The sequence below is a fragment of the Hippopotamus amphibius genome, chromosome 1 (assembly GCF_030028045.1).
Source record: "Hippopotamus amphibius kiboko isolate mHipAmp2 chromosome 1, mHipAmp2.hap2, whole genome shotgun sequence".
In the NCBI taxonomy this organism is placed as follows: domain Eukaryota; kingdom Metazoa; phylum Chordata; class Mammalia; order Artiodactyla; family Hippopotamidae; genus Hippopotamus; species Hippopotamus amphibius.
The window spans coordinates 105,487,641-105,511,637 of NC_080186.1; the positions used below are offsets into that span (position 1 = coordinate 105,487,641).

General features: G+C 41.1%; 1 protein-coding gene across 2 annotated transcripts in view; it reads left to right on the top strand.

Annotated features, from left to right (window-relative positions):
- Positions 1-23,997, top strand: part of PDE4DIP (phosphodiesterase 4D interacting protein) — a 203,585-nt gene that overhangs the window by 59,423 nt on the left and 120,165 nt on the right. For both annotated transcript variants that reach the window (XM_057720836.1, XM_057720826.1), the window contains exon 4: positions 6,192-6,302. In XM_057720836.1, the coding sequence (XP_057576819.1) occupies positions 6,192-6,302 (111 nt within the window). The remainder of the gene's footprint in view (positions 1-6,191; positions 6,303-23,997) is intronic.

The window sequence follows — 23,997 nt, forward strand, 5'->3', positions numbered from 1 at the left end:
TTAAACTTTAACACGTATTATTTTCACTCTATTTGCCTCATATTGAAAAACAAAAGTTCACATTACAGACACAATTGCAACAGCCTACCCCAGTCTGGTCTCCTGACTCCTTTCCTACAGTTAATTACTATTAAGTATTTTTCCCAATGTCACACAATTAGAAAATAGCAGAGCTGAGATTTGAACCCAGATCTGCTTGGTTCAAAAGCTATTAACCTTTCCATAATTCTGTGCTACCCCACTTAGATAAATATGTATAAGAGTGATAATATTTATTGCCAGTTTGTAAGCAGATAGTAAAATGTCAAGAGCTGCTTAAAACACTGTTCTCCTGTTCCTCTTCTTGCCATATTAAGTTATTTAAGAATATTTTTATTTTCATGAAATGTAAAGATAAGAATTATCACAGATGTCGAATTAGTGGAGTTAAGTTGCAAACATTTCATTATATTTGAAAAGAATGTGTCAATTAAGATGATTAATCATTTTTAGTGGAGTGGAATTGTATTTTTAGGAGAGGGATTGGTAAGAGATTAATATGTTTTCAAGCATTTCCATTATAAGAACAATCTGGGGGGTCTGAATATAATTAAGCAAATGTGAGGCTGAGTTTTTTTTAAAGGCTGACTTGACAGTTGGTTAATGTTAATGGGGCCTGACATACAACAGCTGGGTTGTAATCTCCTACTATTGTTGGCATCGATTGAGTTCTTATTAAAGTCTTATTTCCAGTCTGGACTAATACATTAAGAAGCGGTGGGAAGAAAAATTAAGGAAAGATCAGGGGAGAGCCATTAATGTTCAGAAAAAAAAATATTTTCAGAGAAAAGATTTTCTATGTACTATGTAAAAAAGGAAGAACAAAGATAGAAGTACTGCCCCTTACTCAAGAACCTGCAATATTTATTTCTTAGGCACTGCGGAGCTTATCCAAATCTCTGAGAGGCCCTAATTTAGGAGGTCTAGTGTGCAGCCCAGGTGTATGTGGTTTTGTTTGTTAAAGCTACAAAACACAAACAAGTAAAACAAAGCATAAGCAATAAGCAAATAAAGTAAGTAAATAGTAAATAGTTCCTGGCACTCCGGCACTGCCTTCCTCCTCACCCTTTTTCAAACTGAGAGCTAGGATCTGCCTAAAGGAACAAACTCAGGCTCCTCATCCTGACTTTCAAGATCTTTCTAAAATGGTTCTTCACTTCCTGTCCTCTCTGTTCACTCACTACAAGACAGCGTGTGCCCTTTGTTTCAGTTCAGTTGGTCCTCTGCACCTTTGCTTATATGTTCTACCTGCCTAGATTGCCTTGTATTCTTCCTCCAGCCTATACAAACTTGATTCATCCTTTGAGGAGAGCTAAAATGTCTGTTCTCTCTGGAACCTTCTCTGGTAGCCTCTCTTTCCTAATTTCTATAGTTTTTACTATTTGTACAATTCATACTGTCCTTTGACTGTTATTTGTCACATGTTATTCCCCACTTATTTAGAACTCTTGTACATAGTTCATGTTCTGCATTGTGTATTAAAATTAGCCTGTTAGAAGAGATTATTTTACTTATAAAATTACCTTTGGATATGCTCTTCAGCCTACAAGATCTGCATAATCTTGTACACAGATTGAGTTCTATTAGGATTAAATCCAATGAGGTCAAAGTCAGCAGGTTAGTTATTCATCCATTCTTTTATTCAGCAAGTATTCCTTGAGCAGCTACTATGTGCCAGGCACCATTCTAGGTACAGGTGATACAGCAGTGAACAAAACAGGCCCAAATCCTGGCTTTCTCATGGAGTTCACATGCTAGTGGGGAGAGACAGAAAAGAAACAAAATAAATCAGTAAATATATTATTTTAGAAGATGATAGTGCTATGGGATTAAAAAAAAAATGATGAAGGGAGATATGGAGGGTGGGGGTGAGGCATAGGGCGAGTTACAGTGTTCAATAGGGTGGTCACCTCATTGAAGAAATGACATTTGATCAAAGACTTGAAGAGGGTGAGGAAGAGAATCACACATATAACTAAAGAAAGAGCATACCATTCAGAAGGGCCAATAAGCTGAAAGGCCCCCAGGAAGTAGGGTGGGTGGTGTTTTTGAGAAAACAGTGTGGCTGGAGCAGAGAATGTAGGGGAAGAGTGGTAGGAAAAAAGTAAAAGAGAGGGCAGTGGAGGGGCTCCAGATTATGCAGGGCCTTGGGCCTTACGCACTAATGAAAGGATTTAGCCTCTCACTCTCAATTAAACGGGAGGCCATTGGGGGTTTCCAGCAGAGGAGTAATCTGACATTTTAAAAAGCTCACTATGGCTGCTGTGCTAAGAATCGACTACTATGGGGGGTGGGGGTACAGGGGAAGGAGAGAGGAGACCAGTTAAGGGGCTACTTAAATGACTTAGGGGAGGGATCACAGTATCTTGGGCCAGAGTGACAAAGGTATGAGCAGCAGTGATGGTAGACAGAGTCTCTATACGTATCGAAAGTAGAAATAGGCAGATTTATAGACTGATGAGATTATGTGTATGAGAAAGAAGGGTCAAGAATAACTCAAAGATTCGGGCCCAAACAACTACAAATGTTGGTGGTTACAAACTGAAATGGGGTCCAAAGAGGAAGGAACATATGTGCTGGGAAAAAATCAGGAATTCAGTTTTATATATCATGAGTATGAGATATCTATATTAAAGTGGAGATTTCTACTACGAAGTTAGATATAGATTGGAAATCAGGAGAAAGGTCAAGATGGGCATGTAAAGTTAGAAATTTAAGTGAACAACACATTTTTCTAGTCACCATTCTAGCAGATGTAGTTTCTTTGGAACGATTAAGACAAACTTTTCTATAGCATTGGAAAGTTATGAGAATAATATCAGCAAGCTAGTCCACACTGAACAGATCTACTCAACAGAAAATCAAATATATATGCAATAGTTATCTATTCATTAATTTAACAAATAGGGAATGCTTCCTAAATATTCTGTAATGAGAATGCAAAGACACAAAATATGCCTTGCCAGCTCTCAAAACACTCTAGTCTGATTGAGGTGATTGTATGCTGCACGGTGGGATGAATTAACTGGAGAGTTCTTCTTGGCAATTGTGGGAGCTGAAGGAATATAGAGAGGCATATAAGTCATTGACCCTTGGGCAGCTTACAGACTAGTTGGAGAGGTAGACGCAGGAAAAGTTAAAAGCTCTAAAATGTGTAAATAACCCTGCAGGATCACAGAAAAGCAATACCATGAGGCAGCATACGAGCACTTGCCAAACATTAATATTTTGCCTTAGGAGCTCAAGAGGAAAAAGTGTTTCCAGTCTGGCGTAGCAGGGAAGGCTTTGTTTGGGTGGAATTCAAACTTGAAAAAGGGACTTGAAAAAAGAGGCAGAGTGTCTTGAGAGGGTGTGATGATTTTCTCTTTTATGCTATGAGTGATGAGATGCCTGTGAAGGGGTTTTAAGTAAGGGAGATGACATGATAAGATTTCAGTTTTGAAAATAATGTTTTTAAAATAATTTTTTTAGCTGTAATAAGGAGAAGAGATAGCTGGATGAATTCTGGCAGACATGACAGATACTGTCGCAGAAGTTTTTGCCTAGGTTTGTTGTGAGAATGGTACATTCAAGTTGAACTGTCTAGCAGAGAGTTGGCTATGTAGGGCTAGATCTTGAATGAAACAACTCAGTTGGAGATTTGGGGACTGTTTGAGAGGCAAAAGTCAAAGCCCTAAAAGTGGATAAAATCTCTAAGGGAGAAAGTATGAAGAGAAAAGAATCAGAAGGCTAATGACTAATTATCATTTAAGCAGTAGCTTTAAAGAACCAGAAAAAAACACAGAGGAGAGGCTAGAGAGATGGGAAAAGAACAAGGGATCACAGGGCATAAGAGGAAATAGGCTTAATGTGAAGAAACAAATATCTAGGTTGGATAAGAACACCTGCATTCATATGCAATTTTACTTTCCATAAAGCTTCTATTAAATTATCTTACATGATGAAAGAATTCAAGTAGACATCAAAAGCACGATTAAACACGAATCTAGAATCTGGCGTCTGGTTCCCCCTGTGTGAAATGGAGGTAATAATAACTAGGTTATTCCTCTAGGAGCTTAGACCAGGAAAGGGCTTTAAAAATCATCTAGTTTCCAACCACTTCATTTTATAAATGAGGACAGTTAGGCCTCTGGAGAAGTGTACTCCCAAGGTCATATAGCTATTTAGTAACAGAGCTGGGACCAGAAAAGGATTTTCTTGTGTTTCAACTTAGGCTTTTCTCTTCCTCACTGTCTCTAACTAAGCCTAGATGACATTCATTTATTCTAAGAGCACAAATTTAATGAAAAGAGCTAAATGCATTTTGAATGTGTGCCTTTTTAAAAAACGAAGAACATATTGTCTTAAGGTGTCTTAAGTTTCTAGGTAAGAAACGTGTTGCCTGCTTATAATCCAGACCTATTGGAGAGAATGCTCAGTTCTGATTATGCCCCCGAGGCCGCTTTATTCACTAACTTTTCTATCTTTCAAAGCAAGTTGCAAGTGCAGCTCCTGGTCAAAGCTTTCTTTCTCTCACCATTCCAGTGGAATGAATCACTCTTTCTTCTGGGTTCCCATAGATTCAGTATTTTTCAAACTCTAGGACAAAACTTATTAGTGGGTCATGAAATCAATTCACTGGGTCACTCCCAAAAGGAGAAATGGAAAAGAAAATATCAGAGTGCCTCCTACATAGTGATGGTTAACATCACTTAGGGGAACTTTTACTTCAGTTGTGTGTGTGTGTATGTGTGTGTGTGTGTGTGTGTGTGTGCGCATGCAGTGTGATTGCAGAGTGAAATGTAAAAGGTTAGACTAACACAGGCCTGGAGGATTACAGTATAAAGCATATGCACCTATATCTATGTGGCCTTCTGTCTCTTGGAGGGCTGGGACTGTCTTCATCTTTTTTCCCTCCTGCCCCCAACATACCACCTGCTGTGTACAAAGGGGATGTTGATTGGAATTATTATGAAGAGAGAAGAAAGATTTAAAAGAATGAAGAGCAAGTAGGGGAGGAAGTGAGTACTCGGGATTAAGTATAAACTTTTTGTTTCCTTTACTTTGGATGTTAATATTAATTTTTTTTTCAAGCTAGTATTATTGCAACCAAGAACCTGTGTTTGGTATCCGTGCTGTGGGGGGTTGTCTCCCAGTCACCTTCAATGTCCCGTGTGGTGTGGTATAAATAATACTTCCTGCTAATGCTGCAGCTGTCGTTCAAGGATCTTAAATTGCTTTAGGAGCAGGATCTGGTGATGAGTGCCTGGCTCCACTTGGCAGGTGCCGGAGTTAAGAACTAGTGACTGGGTAAAATCTCTGGGCTCCAGCCTGACGCCTCCCTTTGTCACCTCCCACCTTCTTTTTTCCCTCATCCCTTAGAGGGAGGAACCTTTGACCCTGCCTCTTTGAGCTTGTGTCACTGGTAAACAGATTTTGCAAAGATTCCATTGAACTAGAACATTGGCCCTTTCTTTGGAGGTGGCCCAGGTGCGTATGGGGGGAGGGGCATGGTTATAAAGGCTGTTTCTTTAACTGCCTCAGGGCTTGAAAAGTCCAGGGAGGAAAACTGGGAAGGAACCGATGAGAAGCGAGCCTCTGGATCATCAAAGGAAATGAGAAACTCCTCTGATGGGTCGTTCTTTAAGATACACACCTGACAAGAAAGGGGATATTGGATAGGCGGTCACCATTTTGTGGGCCATTATGTGTCCTTGCGACCCCACCATCACCTTGAATTACTCCCATTCCCCGTTTCCTGGAAGCTTCTGCAGGGCAGCCCCCTCTCTTTCCCCAGAAACTGTTCCCTGCCTACAGTTGGGCCTGGGAGGCTCAGGGAGGGCGAGAGCCGAGTCCTAGCTTGGAGTCGGGTTACACCACTTGTGTCTGAGTTCACGCAGCATGTTCCTCTGTCAGGGATTCCGCAAATATCTCCCGAGGTAAAAAAGGAAAGCGCGCTGCGCTCCAGCACCCAGAGCAGCGAGCCCAGGCCCAAGCGCGGGAGGGAGCGCCAGCCGCCAGGGCCATGTCGCCGTAGCCTCGCAGCGTCGCCGCGGGCGCGCTTCATGCCGCGGTGCACCTGCACCACGTTCCTGGGCTGAGGGGGCGACTGGGCATGTGCTCCTCCCCATGGGTTGCCCACCATGTCTAATGGATATCGCACTCTGTCCCAGCACCTCAATGACCTGAAGAAGGAGAACTTCAGCCTCAAGCTGCGCATCTACTTCCTGGAGGAGCGCATGCAGCAGAAGTATGAGGCCAGCCGGGAGGACATCTACAAGCGGGTGAGCGCGGGGGGCTGCCGCTGGGGAGGCAGGGGCTGGTGGTGGACACAGCCGGATCCTGAGCTCTTCCCAGCTCATGCTGCGCGAGTCAAAGAGGGGGGCGGGTTCCAGGCCGGGGCTGGTCACCTTAACGACGGGTGACCTTGGACAAGTCCATTTCACCTCATCTGTGCTTGTTTCCTACTTTCTTTCCTACTCTGTAAAGAGAGGGAGCTGGATCAAATCAGAGGCTCTTCAGCTCTGGTGCGGGACAGTGTAGAACAATCACCTTGGGAGCTGGTTTGAAGTGTAGATTCCTGCCTGACCCCCAGGGATTCTGATGTAGTAAGGGAGGGGGAGCTTAGAAATCTGCATTTTTAAGCAAGCCCCAGAGGTGACTGAAGCTGGTAGTTTTCACGTCACAGGCTCTGCTTGAGAAGACACCCTTCTAGCTCTTGGCACATGGGGGCGGGGAATGAGGCCCTGGAAAAAAGGGCAGGGGCTGAGGACATTTTTGTTCCTTGAGAAATTCATGTTTGTTTTTGAAGATGATTATGCAGATGAGCTTTTAGGACACAGTCTTAGGCATTTTCATCTTTAGGAATAGTTCACCTTAGAATGAAGAAAGGGTATTGATGGAATAAACGGCCATTGGCCTTGGGTGGGGTGGAATAGAGAATGGTGGCTTCCCTGGAAGGGAGGGCTGTCTTGATTGATGGGTGAGTGGGGTGGGGAAGGAAGGCAGAGGGGGATTGGCTGAGTGGAGGGTGAGATGAGACAGCACCTTGGTAAGAGGCCATTAGGCTATGGGTTACAAGGATTAAGCTTCCTAAGTGGTTGCTGCAATGTTGGTTTCCTTAGCTTTCTCAGTGTCTGGGCAAGCAGGGCCTGAAGTGGCCCAAGTGACCTGGAGCTGGTGGCCTCTGACTTCATCAGAGATTCTAAATCTCCAGCTGTTTGTACCAGAGGACTACACAAATATTTTCATTATCCATGGGTGCCCTGTCCTGTCGAGAAGAAGGTCGGAAAGCGTTACAGGCTGCTAGATAATACTTTGGGTCAGAGAAGTAACCGGTGTCTATGAGACCCAAACCACTATTTGATAAATTTAACTAAGATGAACAGCTAAATCTGAGGGATTTAGCCCTATTTTCTGTCTTTCCTGGATTTCCATGTTTTAACCTGAATTTTCCTGAAATTGATCCAGACTCATCTTTTGTCTTTTATGTGACTATCTAGTGAGTGTGCCTCAATGGGGCTGCTAGGGGTCGAGGAGGATATTGCCAAGTGAGGGTTGGTAACACAGAGAGAGGGAGGAGGGGAGTGTGAGTGCAGTATTTGCCTCGGAGTAGGAATAGTGAATGAATTTGTTCACTGTGCAGAGGGAGGGATATTTTCCCATTAACTGTCTCCAAAGCAAGGCAGAAGGAAGGGGCAATTTCTTAGATACTTTGAGGGAAAGGATTATTTTTTTCAGCTTGAATCAAATGACTGCTTGAGTCATTTGGTCACACTCTCTGCTCTATACTGGCTAAGGAGACAGTCTTCAGGGAACACTTTGGGTGGGTGTGAGAGGGCATCATTGCTGTCCTGGAGAAGTGTGATTAAGAAGATTATAGAAGTTGCTTGGGGGCATGGTGGGTAAGTGGGCCAAAGGACACTGTCACATGCAGAGGTGACAAAAGTCTAATGCTTTTGTTAGACTCCAGTATTGCCACGGGTCCCCCATGTGGAGGGAGAAATGGCTATGTCTCTTCTCGGTTTTAAGAGCAGAGTAGTCAGGTAGCTACTGGCAGCATATAATTTGGGGAATCTCAAACTACTGTGTTCCCTCCTTTCCCTTCTCACCATGCCTTTATTCCATTCACCTGTCCATCACTCATCCCGTTTGGCTGTGATTATTTGGGAAGCAGCAACAGCTTAGGTTAAAATGTCTTTGTTTGGGAAGCAGAACACATAAATCCATTACCAATCATTAACATCATAGCTGAAATTAGTTTATCACACTATGTAGTGATGAGGGATTAATAGAAACCAGGGAAGTTCCATTTGGATGGAAGGACAAGGGATTAGAAAACCACATATCAGGAGCCCTGGACAGTCAAAGACCTGGGCGAGTTATTTAACTTCTCTGAGCCTGTTTCAGTCCCTGTAGAACTGGCATTAAGAATAATGCAGGACTTCCTAGGTGGCGCAGTGGTTAAGAATCCACCTGCCAATGCAGGGGACACAGGTTTGATCCCTGCCCCAGAAAGATACCACATGCCACGGAGCAACTAAGCCCGTGTGCTAAAACTGTTGAGCCTGTGTGCCGCAACTACTGAAGCCCATGCACCTAGAGCCCGTGCTCCACAAGAGAAGCCACCACAATGAGGAGCCTTCGTACCATAATGAAGAGTAGCCCCCGCTCGCCACAACTAGAGAAAGCCCGTGTGCAGCAACAAAGACCCAACACAGCCAATATATCAATACATAAATAAATTAAAAAAAAAAAGAATAATGCACAGCACCATAGATGCTGAAAATTATTTGTTATAGTAGCAGCCATAAAGATTAAGAGATATCAAAGCACTTTGTAAACTTCATAGCATTATACCTTTATGAGAGGGTAGTAGTTGTAGGCCTACTAGTAGTAATAGTTATGATATTTAAAAATGAGGAAGCAATTTGGTTCTTTTAATCTCACCCTCAGATATTCCCACGAATGTGTTTTACGTTCATCCGTGTTAGTCCCTTTGTGACTCCACAAAGTTAGGACGATTAAATAGCAGCCATGTTGGCAGAGACGTGGAGAGTGATACGTGATGCGTCACATGGTAAGTCAGGTGGTTCAGATAAGAATTTAGAGCCCTGTTCTGTGACTAAACTTAGCTTGATTTTTCTTTAGTATTGGAAGGATTCTTCTTTAAATATAGTAAAAGCATTAAATCAGACCCAACTAAGAATCTGCAGTACTTTGGGTGCTGTATGCATGGTTCTCTTAAAACCAGTATTTGTGAAACATATGTAATAAAATTATATTGTGAATAGTAATTATTTTATCATTTTACATAGTTTTACTATTGCAGATTTTTGTTGAAGTATTTGTACTGAAGAGTAGAAAATTGTTGTCTTAGAGGCAAACAAGCATTTCACCATGGTGACTACAGGGAAGGGAAATATGAGAAACTTTAGGAGAAAAGGACTGGAGAGAGGGTTCTGTCTTTCTCTTTCCAAGTGACAAGTCCTACTTTATATAGCTGACTGAGGGAGATACTAAAGTAGATATACATAATTCTTAGTCCTCAAGAAGGCTACAAGGGTGTTTAATTTGAAGAGAAGCTGTAAGAGTTATATAAAAACCTAAAAGTATCAACTTCAAAGCAAGTAAATAAAAAAGGAGTTAAGGGTGTCTCTCGAGCTGTTCAGGGAATTCAGAAATAAAATAGTATTAAATTATACATAAGAATTGGGTCTGTGAGACTGGCTACTTTTTGGTTGAATATTTAAGTTAAACTACTGTTTAAGCTTCAGTTTTTGTAAATAATTAAACACAGGAGAAGGCTGCTTACCCTCAACACAGAACAACTGGGACATATACCTACATGATTAGGTACCACTGCCCCCTCTTGGTAGCAAATATTAATTGTAGGTTCAGTTTTGGGGGGAAGTCAATTAATATATAAAGCAAGGAAGGAAAAAATCCATTGCAGTACATAGAGCTCCTGATTCTGGAGCAAAGCGAAGTAAGAAAACACTGTAAGTGGTCTACAGCTGAGCATGGCCCACTCCCAGGGAGACTGGCTTGGTAGCATTTCTGAGCTGCAGCTGCTCTGGTAAATAATTTCTGGGCGGCAACTTGGCTGACTTCCTCGTTGTTGTTGATTATCTAATCCTGCATCTTCTCATGATAGCTGAGTGTCCCGCCACTAGAAATATGCCCAACCCTGGAATTTATGAAATCCACTGCTGTGGTAAATACCTGATCCCCAAGCAGCACACAAAACCACCATCCACTGTGTTTTGCCACCCGATGACTACTTACTTGTTAAGCTTGTGTGAATTTATTATTACTCAAGGTTGCTTTGAAAAAGATTTAAGGTTCCATTTTAAGAATGGAATTTCAAATGTGACAAGGTCAGATCCAATAACAAAAGCGACAGGAGAAACTGAATGTTGTCATCCTAGACCAGATAGTCAGTGTTTGAGTATGACATAATTGATGTTGGAAGGTTAAAGTGGATTTGGCCTTTAGATAGGAGTTGAAAGAGCTGTGTGCATTGTTTTGTGGCCTTTAAACTGCCTGACTTCTTTGAGCTGTGGTTTCTCATCTTTAAGACTGGATATTGTTCCTGAGCTAACTTTGACGTTTATACATAGTTTATTTCTGCAGCTACATTTTTAAAATCATGATAAACAGCACACTGACTTTACTTGCCTACCAAATTTTTATCATTTCTACTGTTCTGCTATCACTGGGTGTAGTAGTTAAGAGTTAGGAACAAGACAGACTTGAGATGGAATCTTGGTTCTATCACTTGATACTTGGGTTAACTTGGCCAAATACTATAATTTCTCTGAGCTGAAATACGTGTTATAAGAATTTCTATCTTACAGGGTCTGGAGCAGGATCAAATGAGCCAATTAGTTGAAATCAGCACAATGCCTATCACATGGTAGTAAAGCCCTCAAGCAATATTTGCCACTGTTGTGACAAACTGGGAGATGGCAAAGAAGTTATCCAGATAAGTCCAATTACTGGACACATTCAAATTGGACCATTTTTAAATTCCTAATCAGTTTCTTCTTCCTCAATAGTGGGTCTCAATTCTCCATTTGTTTGCCCATGTATAAATAATATAATCCAAATGCCCCTATTGCAGCAAAATTAGTCACCCTCAAATACAAATGTTCCTTCAAAAAAATAAACAAACAAGAAAGGCTGGATTTGTTAAATTTTTTAATAAAATATTTTATTTAGTAATAGTACAAAGTTCTTTACTTTCACAAAAATTATTATGACTATGGTTATAATTCAAAATTTTTTATCATCTTGGTTTAATACTTTGTAGCTTGGTCTGGTTCTAAGTTATTTAATTTTTAAGACCTAGCTTTCTTTTTAATGGAGATATAATTAACATATTGTATTAGTTTCAGGTGTACAATGTAATGACTCTATATGTATATATCATGAGGTGATCACCACAGTAAGTCCAGTTCACATCCATCACCACACATAGTTATATATTTTTTTCCCTTGTATGAGAACTTTCAAGATCTACTGTCTTCACTGAATTTCTTTTTGGCTCAATGACTGATTTTCTTTAGTCCTAACCTGTTTTCTTTAGTCTTTGGGAAATATGATGAATAACAGCATTTGTGCAGACTTACTGTGCTAAGCACCCAAAAGTTCAGTGAAGTCCCAAGGAACTCCATCAGGCCATATAATTTAGGAACCTTGACTTGAACCAATGGAAGGTGGTTACAGAAAGACAAGTACCTTTGAGGGACATCAGAATGTAGGGACACAAGTTTTGGACTCAATCAGAAAACTCGAATTCTGTGTTCATCATCATCATCATCATCATCATCATTATTATTATTATTATTTTGGCTGCACCACATGACTTGCAGGATCTTGGTTCTCTGACCAGGGATTGAACCCAGGTCACTGCAGTGAAAGTATCAAGTCTTAATCACTGGACTGCCAGGGAATTCCCAGAAAACTTCTATTCTGAATCTACCTTTTCCTACTACATATCCTTGGCCTGGTCCTTAACTTCTTTGAGTCTTAGTTTCCTAAAATGGAGGCATGAATTCCTGCCCCATCCTCTTCCCTACACGTAAACATGTTTAATGTGTTAGATGTTACATAAATGTAGAGGATTATACCATCCTGCATACCTGGAGACACATACTAGAGAGGGTGAACCTTCTCAAATGACTGTCTAAAGTAACTGTCGCAGTTGCTGTTGCAGAGTGTGTAGTTTTCTTATATTTAACAGAGTTGGCTGTTTTCTTTTTATAGTTGGATACCTTGTTTAGTCAGCTGCTAAGTTTTTCCCCCTGTTTTACTTATGTGAACTTTAAGAAATGTGTACAGTAGGCAAGGGGGAAATGTAAATAGAGAAATAAGGGTGACTTAGGCCAAACCATTTTTAAACATGTCTGTGGAAGTGTGGCATGAACACGTGTGTGTCTGTACATACTGTGTATGCTGACTCCTTATTCTTTGCTTTCTGAGGTTCTCGAAGGATTACTTGTGCGTCTCCTATTCTTTTAGGGAGTAGAAGTAGGAAGAAAGTAGGGATACTTCATTCATTAAATAGTTGTAACCAGTAGTTGTGTTTTTTGTTAAAAATTTTTTTAAACTTCACACCCATTAGGATGGCTATGATAAAAACAAAACAAAACAAAAACAGAAAATAGCATATGTTGGCCAGGACTGGAGAAAGTGGGAATCCTGTGTATAGCTCTTTGGGAATGTAAAATGGTGTTACCACTATGGAAAACAGTATGACAATTCTTCAAAAAAATTGAACATAGAATTGTTATATGATCCAGCAATTAAAATTCTAGGTATATATACCCCAAATAAGTGAAGGCAGTGACTTGAACAGATATTTGCACATCCACATTCATGGTAGCATTATTCACGTTAGCCAAAAAGTAGATGCAACCTAGGTGTCCATTGACAGATAAATGGATAAACAAAATGTGGTGTATACATTCAATGGAATATTATTCAGCCTTAAAAAGGAAGGAAATTCAGGGCTTCCTAGGTGGTGCAGTGGTTGAGAATCCGCCTGCCAATGCAGAGGACACGGGTTCGATCCCTGCTCCAGGAAGATCCCACATGCCACGGAGCAACTAAGCCCGTGCGCCAAAAAAAAAAAAAAAAAAAAAAAAAAAGGAAGGAAATTCTGACACATGCTACAACATGGATGAACTTTAAGGATGTTATACTGAGTGAAATGAACCAATCACAAAAGGGCAAATATTATATAATTCCAGTTACATGATGTACCTAGAGCAGTCAGATTCACAGAGACAGAGAGTAGAATGGTGAGTGCCAGGGCTGTGAAGAGGTAGGGAATGGGGAGTTATTGTTTAATGGATGTAGACTCAGTTGGGGGAAAATGTTCTGGAGGTGGATGGTTGCACAATGTTAATGTACTTAATGCCACTGACTTGTATACTTAAAAATGGTTAAAATGGTAAATTTTGTATTATGTATATTTTACCAGTAAAAACTTTTGAAAGCCACTTTCCCATAGCTATCATAGTTACTTTAAAATTTTGTGAACTCCTTAACAAAAGCAACTTTTTTTTTCTGTTTTTGCTTAGCACAACTATTCTAATTTTTAAGAGCTCTTAATTAGATGTCATAATACTTACCTGTTGGGAAGAGGAAATTTTTTTTCCTTGGAATACTTAAGATCTTTTCTTTCAACCACCAGGAAACAAATCTAAAACTAAATTCTGGAGCCCAATTTAATTTTAAACCACTTTCAACTATCTCCTTAACTATGTCTACATAATTTATACGTCTGCATGAACTTATCACAAAGCCACTTTTTCCTGTTAGCTATGTATATTCAGATTTACACACTGATAACAGTAGCATAATAGTTGAAAAAAATAGGCATTCTAAATTCCTGTCTCAAATGTTTACCTTATTTACATTATCACCTTAGCCATTCATTTACTCTGTACACATGTGTTCATTAATTCAAACATCTATTGACTGTGCTAGATACTGGTACAGAAAGTTATCAACAAATAAATAAAAATGGTATAAAAAGAGCTACCATAGAGATATGTACAGACTGCTTCTAATACTCAGGAGAACAATAAAATGCACCAGGAAAGGCCTTGCCAAGCATGTGAAGTTTGCATTGAATCTTAAAAAATAATAACAGAACAAGGAATGGGTTAAAGCATTTCAGGCAGAAGAAACAGTATTTACAAGGGCATAGAAGCATGAAAAAGCGTTGCGTGCTTGGCACACTTCAAATCTTTCAGTATGACTAGAACATGTGGTGGTAAGATAAGACTGGAAAGGTAAGCAGGGGACAGATCATGGAGAGCTTTGGATTTATCCACTCATGCATTAATAAACATTAATTGGATGCCTACTATATTCCAAGTACTATGCTGGAAATTGGGGCTTCAAAGATGCACAAGACACAAGTGATACAGAGTATGGAGGAGAAAGTGATAGAGATCATATGAAATATAAGGGAATTCAAATGAAGCATCTCTAACCCAACTGAACAAAATAGATGGAAAGAAAATCTACAAAGGATTCTTTAAGGAGATGACCGCTGAGCCTTGTCTTCAAAGAAGATTAAGCATTTGTTAGTCAATGAGGGGGTAAGAAAGAAGCAAAAGCTTAGAGACAGGAAACCACATTGTGTGTGTGGGGAATTCTAAGTGGCCTTTTGTTGCTAAATTTAAGTTCTAGGCATAGAATGAGGCTGACGGGTACACAGGACATAATCCTTTCTGCCATTTTAAAGAGTGTAGACTTTATCCTGAGGAGGATAGGAAGTCACGGATGGGCTTTAAGCAGCAGGGAACATGCTCGGTCCTTCTGGTGGGCGGGGAAGATGGATTCAAGGAAGATAAGGCAGGAAGTCAGGAGAACAGACAGGTCAACCAAGAGACGATGAGGGCCTACGTGAGGGCCATGGCAATAGGAATGGAGGGGAGGGAGCTGGTCTGTGAAATATGTGTGTGGGGTGCGTAAAACATCTGTAGGACTTGGCGATGGATGGGAGGGTTGAGGGAAGGGAACTGAGAAGACTGCCAGGTTCCTGGCTAAGACAAGTCGCTTTTTCTGGGTCTCTGATTCTTTATGTATAAAATGTGTGGGCTGCACTGGGTAGACACTAACATCTCTCCCAGCTCTGAAGTTCTGTGATTCTGAGCAGCCTCTTTGGATACTCTCACCCTAACTCAGGTAGTTGCTTCCCTTCTCCCAGTCTTGCAGCTCCTCCAATGCCTTGTCAGGAAGCGAGGTGCCAGGAGAGCTGAGATGGCTTTAAAACTGCCAGCCAATGTCAGGAAAATCTAGTGCTGTTACCAGGTAGCAGAAGTTATAATTAGCCCAGTCACTAGGGAAAAACTGAGATTCTGTAAGCATGGACTGCCAGAAACAGCTTTTCCCAACTGGATAAATTTATTTGTTTGCAAGAATAAAGAGGATATGGATAGAATGTTTTTAATGTTTTTGGAGAATTCAGTGTTTGCCCAGGGTATAGAATATGTTAAAAGCAGAAAATAGGTTTGTGCTTGGGCTACTCAACATCTTGTCTGCATAGGAGGAGTGGATCTGAAAATTCTGCTTTGATATATATTTAGATAGCTGAAAAATAACTTACTTTCAATTGAAAGGATGTAAATGGGAACATAGAATCACAGTTTAGAGTCCCAAAATATCCTGGAGATAATCTACATATCCCCTTCACTTTTTATGAAAGATTTTTATTTTAAAATAACATTAGACATACAGAATTGTTGCAAAAATAGACAGTTCCTATATACTATTCGCTTAGCTTTCTCTAATGAATAGACCCTTTATTTTAAAGATAAGGAGATGGAGGCCCAGAATGGTAAAGTAACTCGCCTAAGGTCACACAGCACGTTAATGGTCAAGTTGAAACTAGAATCCAGGAGGCCTTGCTTCCTGTCCAGGCACTTGCAATGGCTTCCTGGGTCTTCAACAAAAGTTCAAGGAATTTATATGCTTGTCAGAAGTTTAGACTTTCTCCACCTTTGTATTACTGGGCTAAAATGGAGTATACACAGCAGAAGCTAGAGTACTTCACAGATAAATGATTCTGTACCCTGTGCCTGCTGCCAAAAGAAAATACTTAGTTCCTCAGCCTACATACCCCTTCCCTAGGAGTTTCATTATTATGTTTCCAAAAGCCATGGGGAACTCTTTTTTTTTGGGAGGTGGCAGGGGATGGGGAGGGGTGCTTTCTTCTCTGGCCTTTGCCATCTCATCTAAGCAAGTTCAACCTTCCAGAGAAATGAGGCTCTGTTATACATGGAGAAGGTACAGAGCAGAGGTCTGGTGCAAACTGGAAAGGGGCCCAACCTATCGTGTTAGGTAGCAGCTAATCCACCCACACACCAAAAGACAGTGATCTGACTTGGTACATGCTGTTCTGTGGGGAGCTAAGTAATAGGTGGCTTTTTGCCAGGCAACTTTAGAACAGACTTTGGGCTGCACTGGGTAGTTATCATCCGTGTTATTTGGAAAGTTGGCTCGAAGAGGTTGGGAGTGAATGAAAGGCACCAGCTGCCTTGTCATGACAGCTTTTTATCTCCCAGCCTCACATAAGGCCCCACTGGCGTGCAGGACAGGAAGCCATCTCTTTGTGCACACAGGGCCTTAGCCCACATGGAGGCTTGGGGAGGAAGCCCTCCTCTGGGGCCCTGGGTGGAGGGAGGCTGCCAGCATTCATGACCTGGAGCTGCAAAAGGAGAGTCTGGGCACTGGCTGAGGGCCAGAAGTAAACAAGTCCTTCCAGGTCACTTTTCTTTGATAGGTTTCAGAGCTTCTTTCTGAGGCCACATAGGTGGCTGCCCCTCCTAGAGATACTGCATCAGACCCCCCCCTCCAATCCAGATTCTCTCTAGTTAAGCTGAGTGTATGCTCAGGACAAACATAAACCTTGTCCCGCCCACCTAGCACAACTCAGTTGATGATATAGTGTGTTGTCATCACTCTGCTCCGAAGTCAGGAGCTCCTGAGTCCAGAGCTGGATCCTAGGGTCTTCCTGGCACAGAAATCAATTGAGGGTAGTGGACCACCTCTGGGGCTCAGAGGGGAAGATCCCTTAGAGGTGGGGGAGCAGTCTCCATTTGAAGTCTTGTTCTCTGATCCCTTCCAGGCTTAACCCTAATAAGCTGGTGTCTTGTCCACTTTTTCATAGGACCAGATTTGCCATTAATAGCCTTAGGGAGTATACCTGGTATCCTAGCAGCTACATGGCCTAATTCTTCAGTTAATAAGCAAGGTCTTGGCACATTCTGTAGAATCTCAAGTTAGCCACTTGTTCAAATGCAAATGATGTTTTGTAATGAATAACTCTACATCGTGCTAAGGTCGGACTAAAGAGAGAAGAAAGAGCTGTAGTAAAATGATATCCATTTTCATGGCGGTTTTTGCCTAGCTTGTGGCAGGAAGAGGTGGCATTGTTTCATTGATGTATCTGCCTGAAAGGTGGCATTGACCTTATTTTTACTTGTGGAACAGGTGCAATTGCCGTGTGGAATGTAACAGAAACCAGGCTGTCCTTATTCCCGTACATTGTCCTGTCAGACTAGTGCTGTCTGGTATAGAACTCCAGAAATTCAGAGGAAATGGGGAAATATTCAAACTTAAAAATTAGAACTTAAAAATTAGAAAGTGAGGCTTATGAGGAAAGGGCAATGGAATTGGGATTTCTAATTTGGGGAAGAGCAAACTCAGAGGTGGCCTAACAGTAAATTTTAGAAGTCTCAGGATGTGACAGACAGTGATTAGCTATGCTTTGTCTCTGCAAGAATAAAAATAGGTTGAGTCTAGTTGAAACCTAAGCATTAGACCTCATTCATTTAAAAATATTTATTGAACACCTACTATGTTCCAGGTGCTATTGGAGTTCGTTGTAATAATATATACATAAATGAACAAATCAGATGAGCATTCCTACCCTCATGGAATTTATATTCTATTATGAGGAGATAGGCAATAAATAGTAAATATTAAATAACATATGTAGAATATTAGAAAGCGATAAGTCCTCATGGGGAAAAAAATAGTAGAGTAGGGTAAGGGGGTCAAAAAGTATAAGAGTGGAGGGACTTCCCTGGTGGTCCAGTGGTAAAGAATCTGCCTTCCAATGCAGGGGACGTGGGTTCGATTCGTGGTTGGGGAACTAAGATTCCCACAAGCTGCAAGGCAGCTAAGCCCCCATGCTGCAACTACTGAGCCCATGTACCTCAACTAGAGAGTCCGTGTGCTGCAAACTACAGACCCATGCTCTCTGGAACCCATGCGCCACAAGTAGAGAGAGGCCTGCGCACCACAGCAGAAAGATCCTGTATACCCCAACAAAGACCCCGCATGCTACAGTGAAGATCCCACATGCCACAACGAAGACCCAATGCAGCCAATAATAATAATAGTTAATTTAAAATTTTAAAAAAGTAGAAGAGTGGAGGGCAGATTGCAGCATTAGAGAGTGGTCCAGGGAGGCTATATTTAGAAAGTGATTTTTAAAACACACATATGTTTATTATCTTACAGTTTACATGAGTCAGCAGTTCAGGCACAGCTTAGCTGAGTTCTCTGCTTAGGGTTCTACTAGGCTATAACCAAAGTAATGACCAGGCTGAATTCTTATCTGGAGGCTCAATTGGGGACAAATCTGCTTCTGAGCTCTCTTGAGTTGTTGGCAGAATTTATTTGCTTGTAGGACTAAGGGCCCAGACGTCTTGCTGAATATTGGCTAGAGACTACCCACAGCTCTTTGAAGCCACCTACTGTGCCTTGCCATGTGGACTTTCCTTACATGTTCACTTCATCAAGGCAGCAAGGAGAAGCTCTAGAGCAAGTCAGCTAGCAAGATAGAGTCTTAATACTTAACACAGTAACAAGATTGACAGTCCGTCACCTTTGCCGTATACTATTGGTTGGAAGCAAGCTCCACATCCTGCTGTACTCAGGGGAGGGGATTACACAAAGGCATGAACACCAGAAGGCAGGGATCGTGGGGAGCCCTATTAGAGTCTGTCCACCACACGATCTTCCTGTATCTTTTTGTAACTTTATGATACAGATATGAGATGGGAAGTAAAGTCAGTAAACATGAGAATGACCAATGGAGGAAGATTTATTCCTGGGTTTTACCGGTACCACATTTATAGCCCTTAAGGCTGACCTGAGGCGTGAGGCCATCCCAAGTGATGGTCCCTATGCTGAGCTCCTTACTCACCCTTTGTAGTTGGCTGTTTGTGTTGCCATTTCCTTTATTGTTTCTGTTTTCCTTTCATTTTTTTGTTTAAATCAACTAAGTGTACAGTTTGATGAGTTTTAACAAATATAAACACCTATGCAATAGCCACCCCACAATTGAGATGTAAAACATTTCCATCCCCCCAAAAAGTTGCCGTGTGTCCCACTGGTGCCAGTCCTTTTACATCTCTGACTGCTGGAAACCACTGCTCTGCTTTGTGTCTGTAGTTTAGTTTTGTCTACTCTAGAATTTCATATGAACGGGATCGTAGAGTATAGATTCTGGTGTTGGGCTTCTTTCATTTAGCATAATGATTTTGAGGTTCATCCATGTTGTTTGTATCAGTAGTTTACTCCTTTTCATTGCTGAGTAGTATTCCATTGTATGAATATAATGTGATTTGTTTATCCATTCACCTGTTGATGAACATATAGACTGTGTCCTGTGATTGGCTATTATGACTAAAGGTGCTGTGCATATTCACATATAAATCTTTGCTGTATTTCTCTTGGATAAATGCCCAGTAGTAGAATTGTTAGGTCATATTGTAATCATGTATTTCAGTTTATAAGATACTGCCAAACTGTTTTCCAAAGTGGCTATTGAATAGAAAATGATTTTTAAGCAATGACTTAAAGGAGATGAGGAAGTTAGCCAAATAGATAACTGGGAGGATAACATTCCAGGACAGAAAGAGCAGGAAATACATGGAGGCTGAAACAGCATGAGAACAGGTGAGGATGTTGGGAGATAAGGCCCCAGAAGTAATGGAGGTGGTGAGGATCAGATAGGCCCTAGTAGATAATTTTAAAGACTTCAGCTTTACTCTGAGTGACAAGGTGACACTCAGACAGTGATGGTCCTATCTGACTTTTGAAAGATCGTTGTAGTTACAGTATTGAGAATAGCCTATAGAAAGGCAAGGGTAGAAGCCAGATGGGCTAATAGGAAGCCATTGCAGTCATTCAGATAAGAGGTGATGGTGATCAGACTAAGGTAATAGCAGTTGCTGTGTGGAGAAGTGGTGAAGGTAACACCAACAAGATTGCTGATGGATTGATATGGAATGTGAAAGAAAGAAAGGAAGAAAGGAATCAAGGAAGCCCTCAGGGGTTTTGACCTAAGCAACTGGAAGGATGGAGATGCCATAATTGAGATAGGGAAGGCTATGTGTAGAGCAGGTTTGGGGGTCGAGAAACATGGAGTTCAATTTTGGAGATTTTGTGTTTGAGATATTTGCTGGACATTTTCAGTGGCAATATCACATAAGTGGTTGAGTGTGTAAGTCTGAAGTTTTGGAGAAAGGATTGGGTTGGAGATATAACTTTGGGAGTCATCCGCATATAGATGGTATTTAAAGCTGTGAGACTATACAGATCGCCAAAGGAGTTAGACCTACCAAGAGGGAAGATAAAAGGACCAAATACTAAGCCCTGGGTCACTCTAACAGTAGTTTGGAGAAAGGAGGAAGAACCAGCAAAGGAGATGGAGAAGATGTAGCTAGTGGAGTGGGAAGAAAACCAAGAGAGTCTGGATTCTGGAAGCCAAGTAAAGAAAACACAATAGAAGAGAGAAGAATCAACCTGTTGAAATGCTGCTGCTTGCTCAAATATATGATGACTAAGAATTGACCTTTGGATTTGACAACATGAATGTCATTAGTGATCTTGATTGGAGTAGTTTTGGTAGAGCGGTGAAGGCAGAAGCCTGATTGCAGTAGGTTTAACAAAAAATAGGAGGAGAGGAGTTGGAGTCAATGAGTATGACTGATTATGTTGAGAAGTTTTGTTGCAAAGGAAAGCAAAGAAATGGAACAGTAACTGGTAAAAGTAAGGAGTCCATAAGAGACTTTTTAAAAGATAGATGAATAATAGTATGCTTGTGTACCAATAGAATTTTCTAGTAGAAAGTGACATATTGATGAAGGAGACTTTCTGGGTGTTACTTTTGAGAAGTAGAGAGAATGGGACCTAATAATGCCTAAATGGAAGGTTTGGCTTTAGATAGGAGCATGGATAGTTGATCTGTGGTCACAAGCGGAAAGACAGTTTGTGAGCACAGATGCAGGTAGATGGATAGATACGGTGGTAGGAGACTGTTGGGGTTTTCTTCTAGTTACTTCATTATTTCCAGTGAAGTAAGAAGCAAGCTTTATCACTGTGTATTTTCAAACATGTTCCGAGAGTGAGTCAGTCTCCCTCGTGTGTGCTAATTCCTGCTGGCACATCTTTGTTCACACCTGAATACCTGAATCCTTTTTCTCTGCTTATTCAAACCCTACTCAGGTTTCAAAGTCCAACCTAGAGTCCACCTGCTCAGGTGGGCCTTTCTTCATCACCACTGCCTGAAACCATCGTTTACTCTCTGCACTCTTCTAGCAGTTATAGTTCAGATACATTATTTGGCACATGTGCTTAATCCCTGGCTGGCAATTATCTTTCCATGTGTACATTTCTTATCTCTCCTTCTAGATTATAAACACTTTGTAGGTTGGATTGATCTCAGACTTACTCTGTAGCCTTCAACATTCTCTTCAACATTGTTGAACCCATAATAAGAAACTCAGAAAGTGTGTGTTGATTGATTGCAAACACCCTAGAAGTTTCAGGTGTGGTTCCATCCTTTGCTGTCGCCTCCACCTGAGAGCCCACAAGCTGGCTTTGGAGCACTCCATGTGACCCTCCAACTCTTCCTGGAACTGAGAAGTCTCTCCAGGAGAAAGGTTAGCAGAAGTAGGAAGCAAACAAATTGAGAAAAGAGACAGTATAAGGAGCAAATTCTTGACAGTGAGAATTGTTTAAGAGCGGGTTGTGTTTTTATTTTTAACAACACCCATTCATTTCATAAATATATAATCATCTTCCACGTGTGGGCACTTCTGTGTATGGGCCCTGTGCTGGCAATGGGGACGCAATGGTGAGGAGATAGAGGGAGTCCCTGCCTTCCTGCACTTGCAGTTTAGTGTCTGGGCATAGTTTGGGTAGTACTGTGATCTGACTTCTTCGATCTGCCTTCTTCAGTGTGGTGCCTGTTACTACCCCTTAGATAATTTTGCTTCACTTATAATTTGCTATAGTCACTTCTGTATTTTGTTGGTTGATGAATAGCATAACCCCGTAAAACGCTTACAGGTGCTCTTAGACCATGGGATTAATTGTGATGCAGGTCAGGACATGTCTTCATGTAATGTATTTAAAACTAGTACATCTTTTCCCTAACATTTTGTAGAGTAGCACTGTCCAACAGAAATTTAATATAAGCCACAGATGTAATTTAAAATTTCCTAGTGGCCACATTAAAAGAAAAGTAAATTGATGATAATAACATATTTAAAATATCATTTCAACATGAAATCAACATTAAAAAATTATTAAGATTTTATATTCTTTTGTTGTGGTTAGTCTTTGCAATCCAGTGTGTATTGTCTTTGAAATCCTTACAGCACATCTCATTTTGGACAAGTCACACCTTAAAGGTTCAATAACTGTGTGTGGCTCATGGCTGCCATCCTGGATGACACAGCTTAGCATCTACAGTCTAAGTGCTGCCCCTGGTCTCAAGCACAGGTATAATTTCAGAGGAGTTGGCTGATCGTAGGACCTGGCTTCAGGACACAGCTGGGATTCCAAGGGAGGAGTGTTAGAACTTAAGATTCCATTTTGTATTGTAAGCTTCAATGTCAGAAAAGCTGTGCAGGACTTTGCAGGACACCAGTGAGTGGCTTTATTCTTTTTGGAGAGTAGATCAAAGCAAGTGTCAATCCAGAACTGAGAGCTGAATTTGGGGATAAATGTCAGATTGTGTTAGGTGCCACAGAGAATGTTAAAATATTTGGTAGGCTTTAGGTTTCCCATGTACCAATTTATCTGTAGAAAAATTAATATACTTTTTACATTTTGTAACTCCAAAGTAAGTTATAAATTGCTTATCCCTATTCTACACCTGCTGCCCAGAGGGAAGTTAAGGAAAGCACAGGATAGTTCTTTTGAACTCCAGTTTCTAAATAGCTGATGGAAACAAATCATTCCAAGCATCCCTTTCAGCACCTTCAGTGGGGCCGGGTTCCTGTCTCCACACAAGGTGTCCTGGGATTGCAGGGCCTCCAGTCTTACCCCCGACTTTCATGAGAGGCCTGCACTTTTCTAAATTAAGCCCAGCCAGTCCTATTTGTGAACAGAGAGGCTCCAGCCAAGTGGGAGAGATTCGTTCTGTGAAGGAATGTGCTGGGGACGGGGAGAGAATCACTGAGATCACTGGTATTTATTTGGATGCTTTCTCACTTGCCAACTCAGTTGGGCCAGAGCAACACTTCTGGGACTTGACCAAGATTTTAGCAGAGTGACTGAGAAGGGTTTAAGTTGGACATCGTTGTGAACACCAAGGCAGTGTGTATATTGGGACCTCTGAGCTCAGAGTCTAAATAAAACATGTCCAAGGCACCTCATATTTTTCCCCATATATTTTTAGTGGACTTTATTTTTTTAGGGCAGCTTTAGGTTCAGAGCAAAATTGAGCAGAAGGTATAGAGAATTCTCATATGCCTCCTGGCCCCCGCCCAACACACAGCCTCCCCCACCATCAAAATCCAAAGCTTTTAATCTATCATTTTATCATTTAACCTCATTTTAATCTATCTTTCTTGGGTTCCTAAACTCAGGGTTGACCAGAAATATGTATCTGTCCTTATGATTCATACATCTTCCTACCTTTGGGGAAACTAA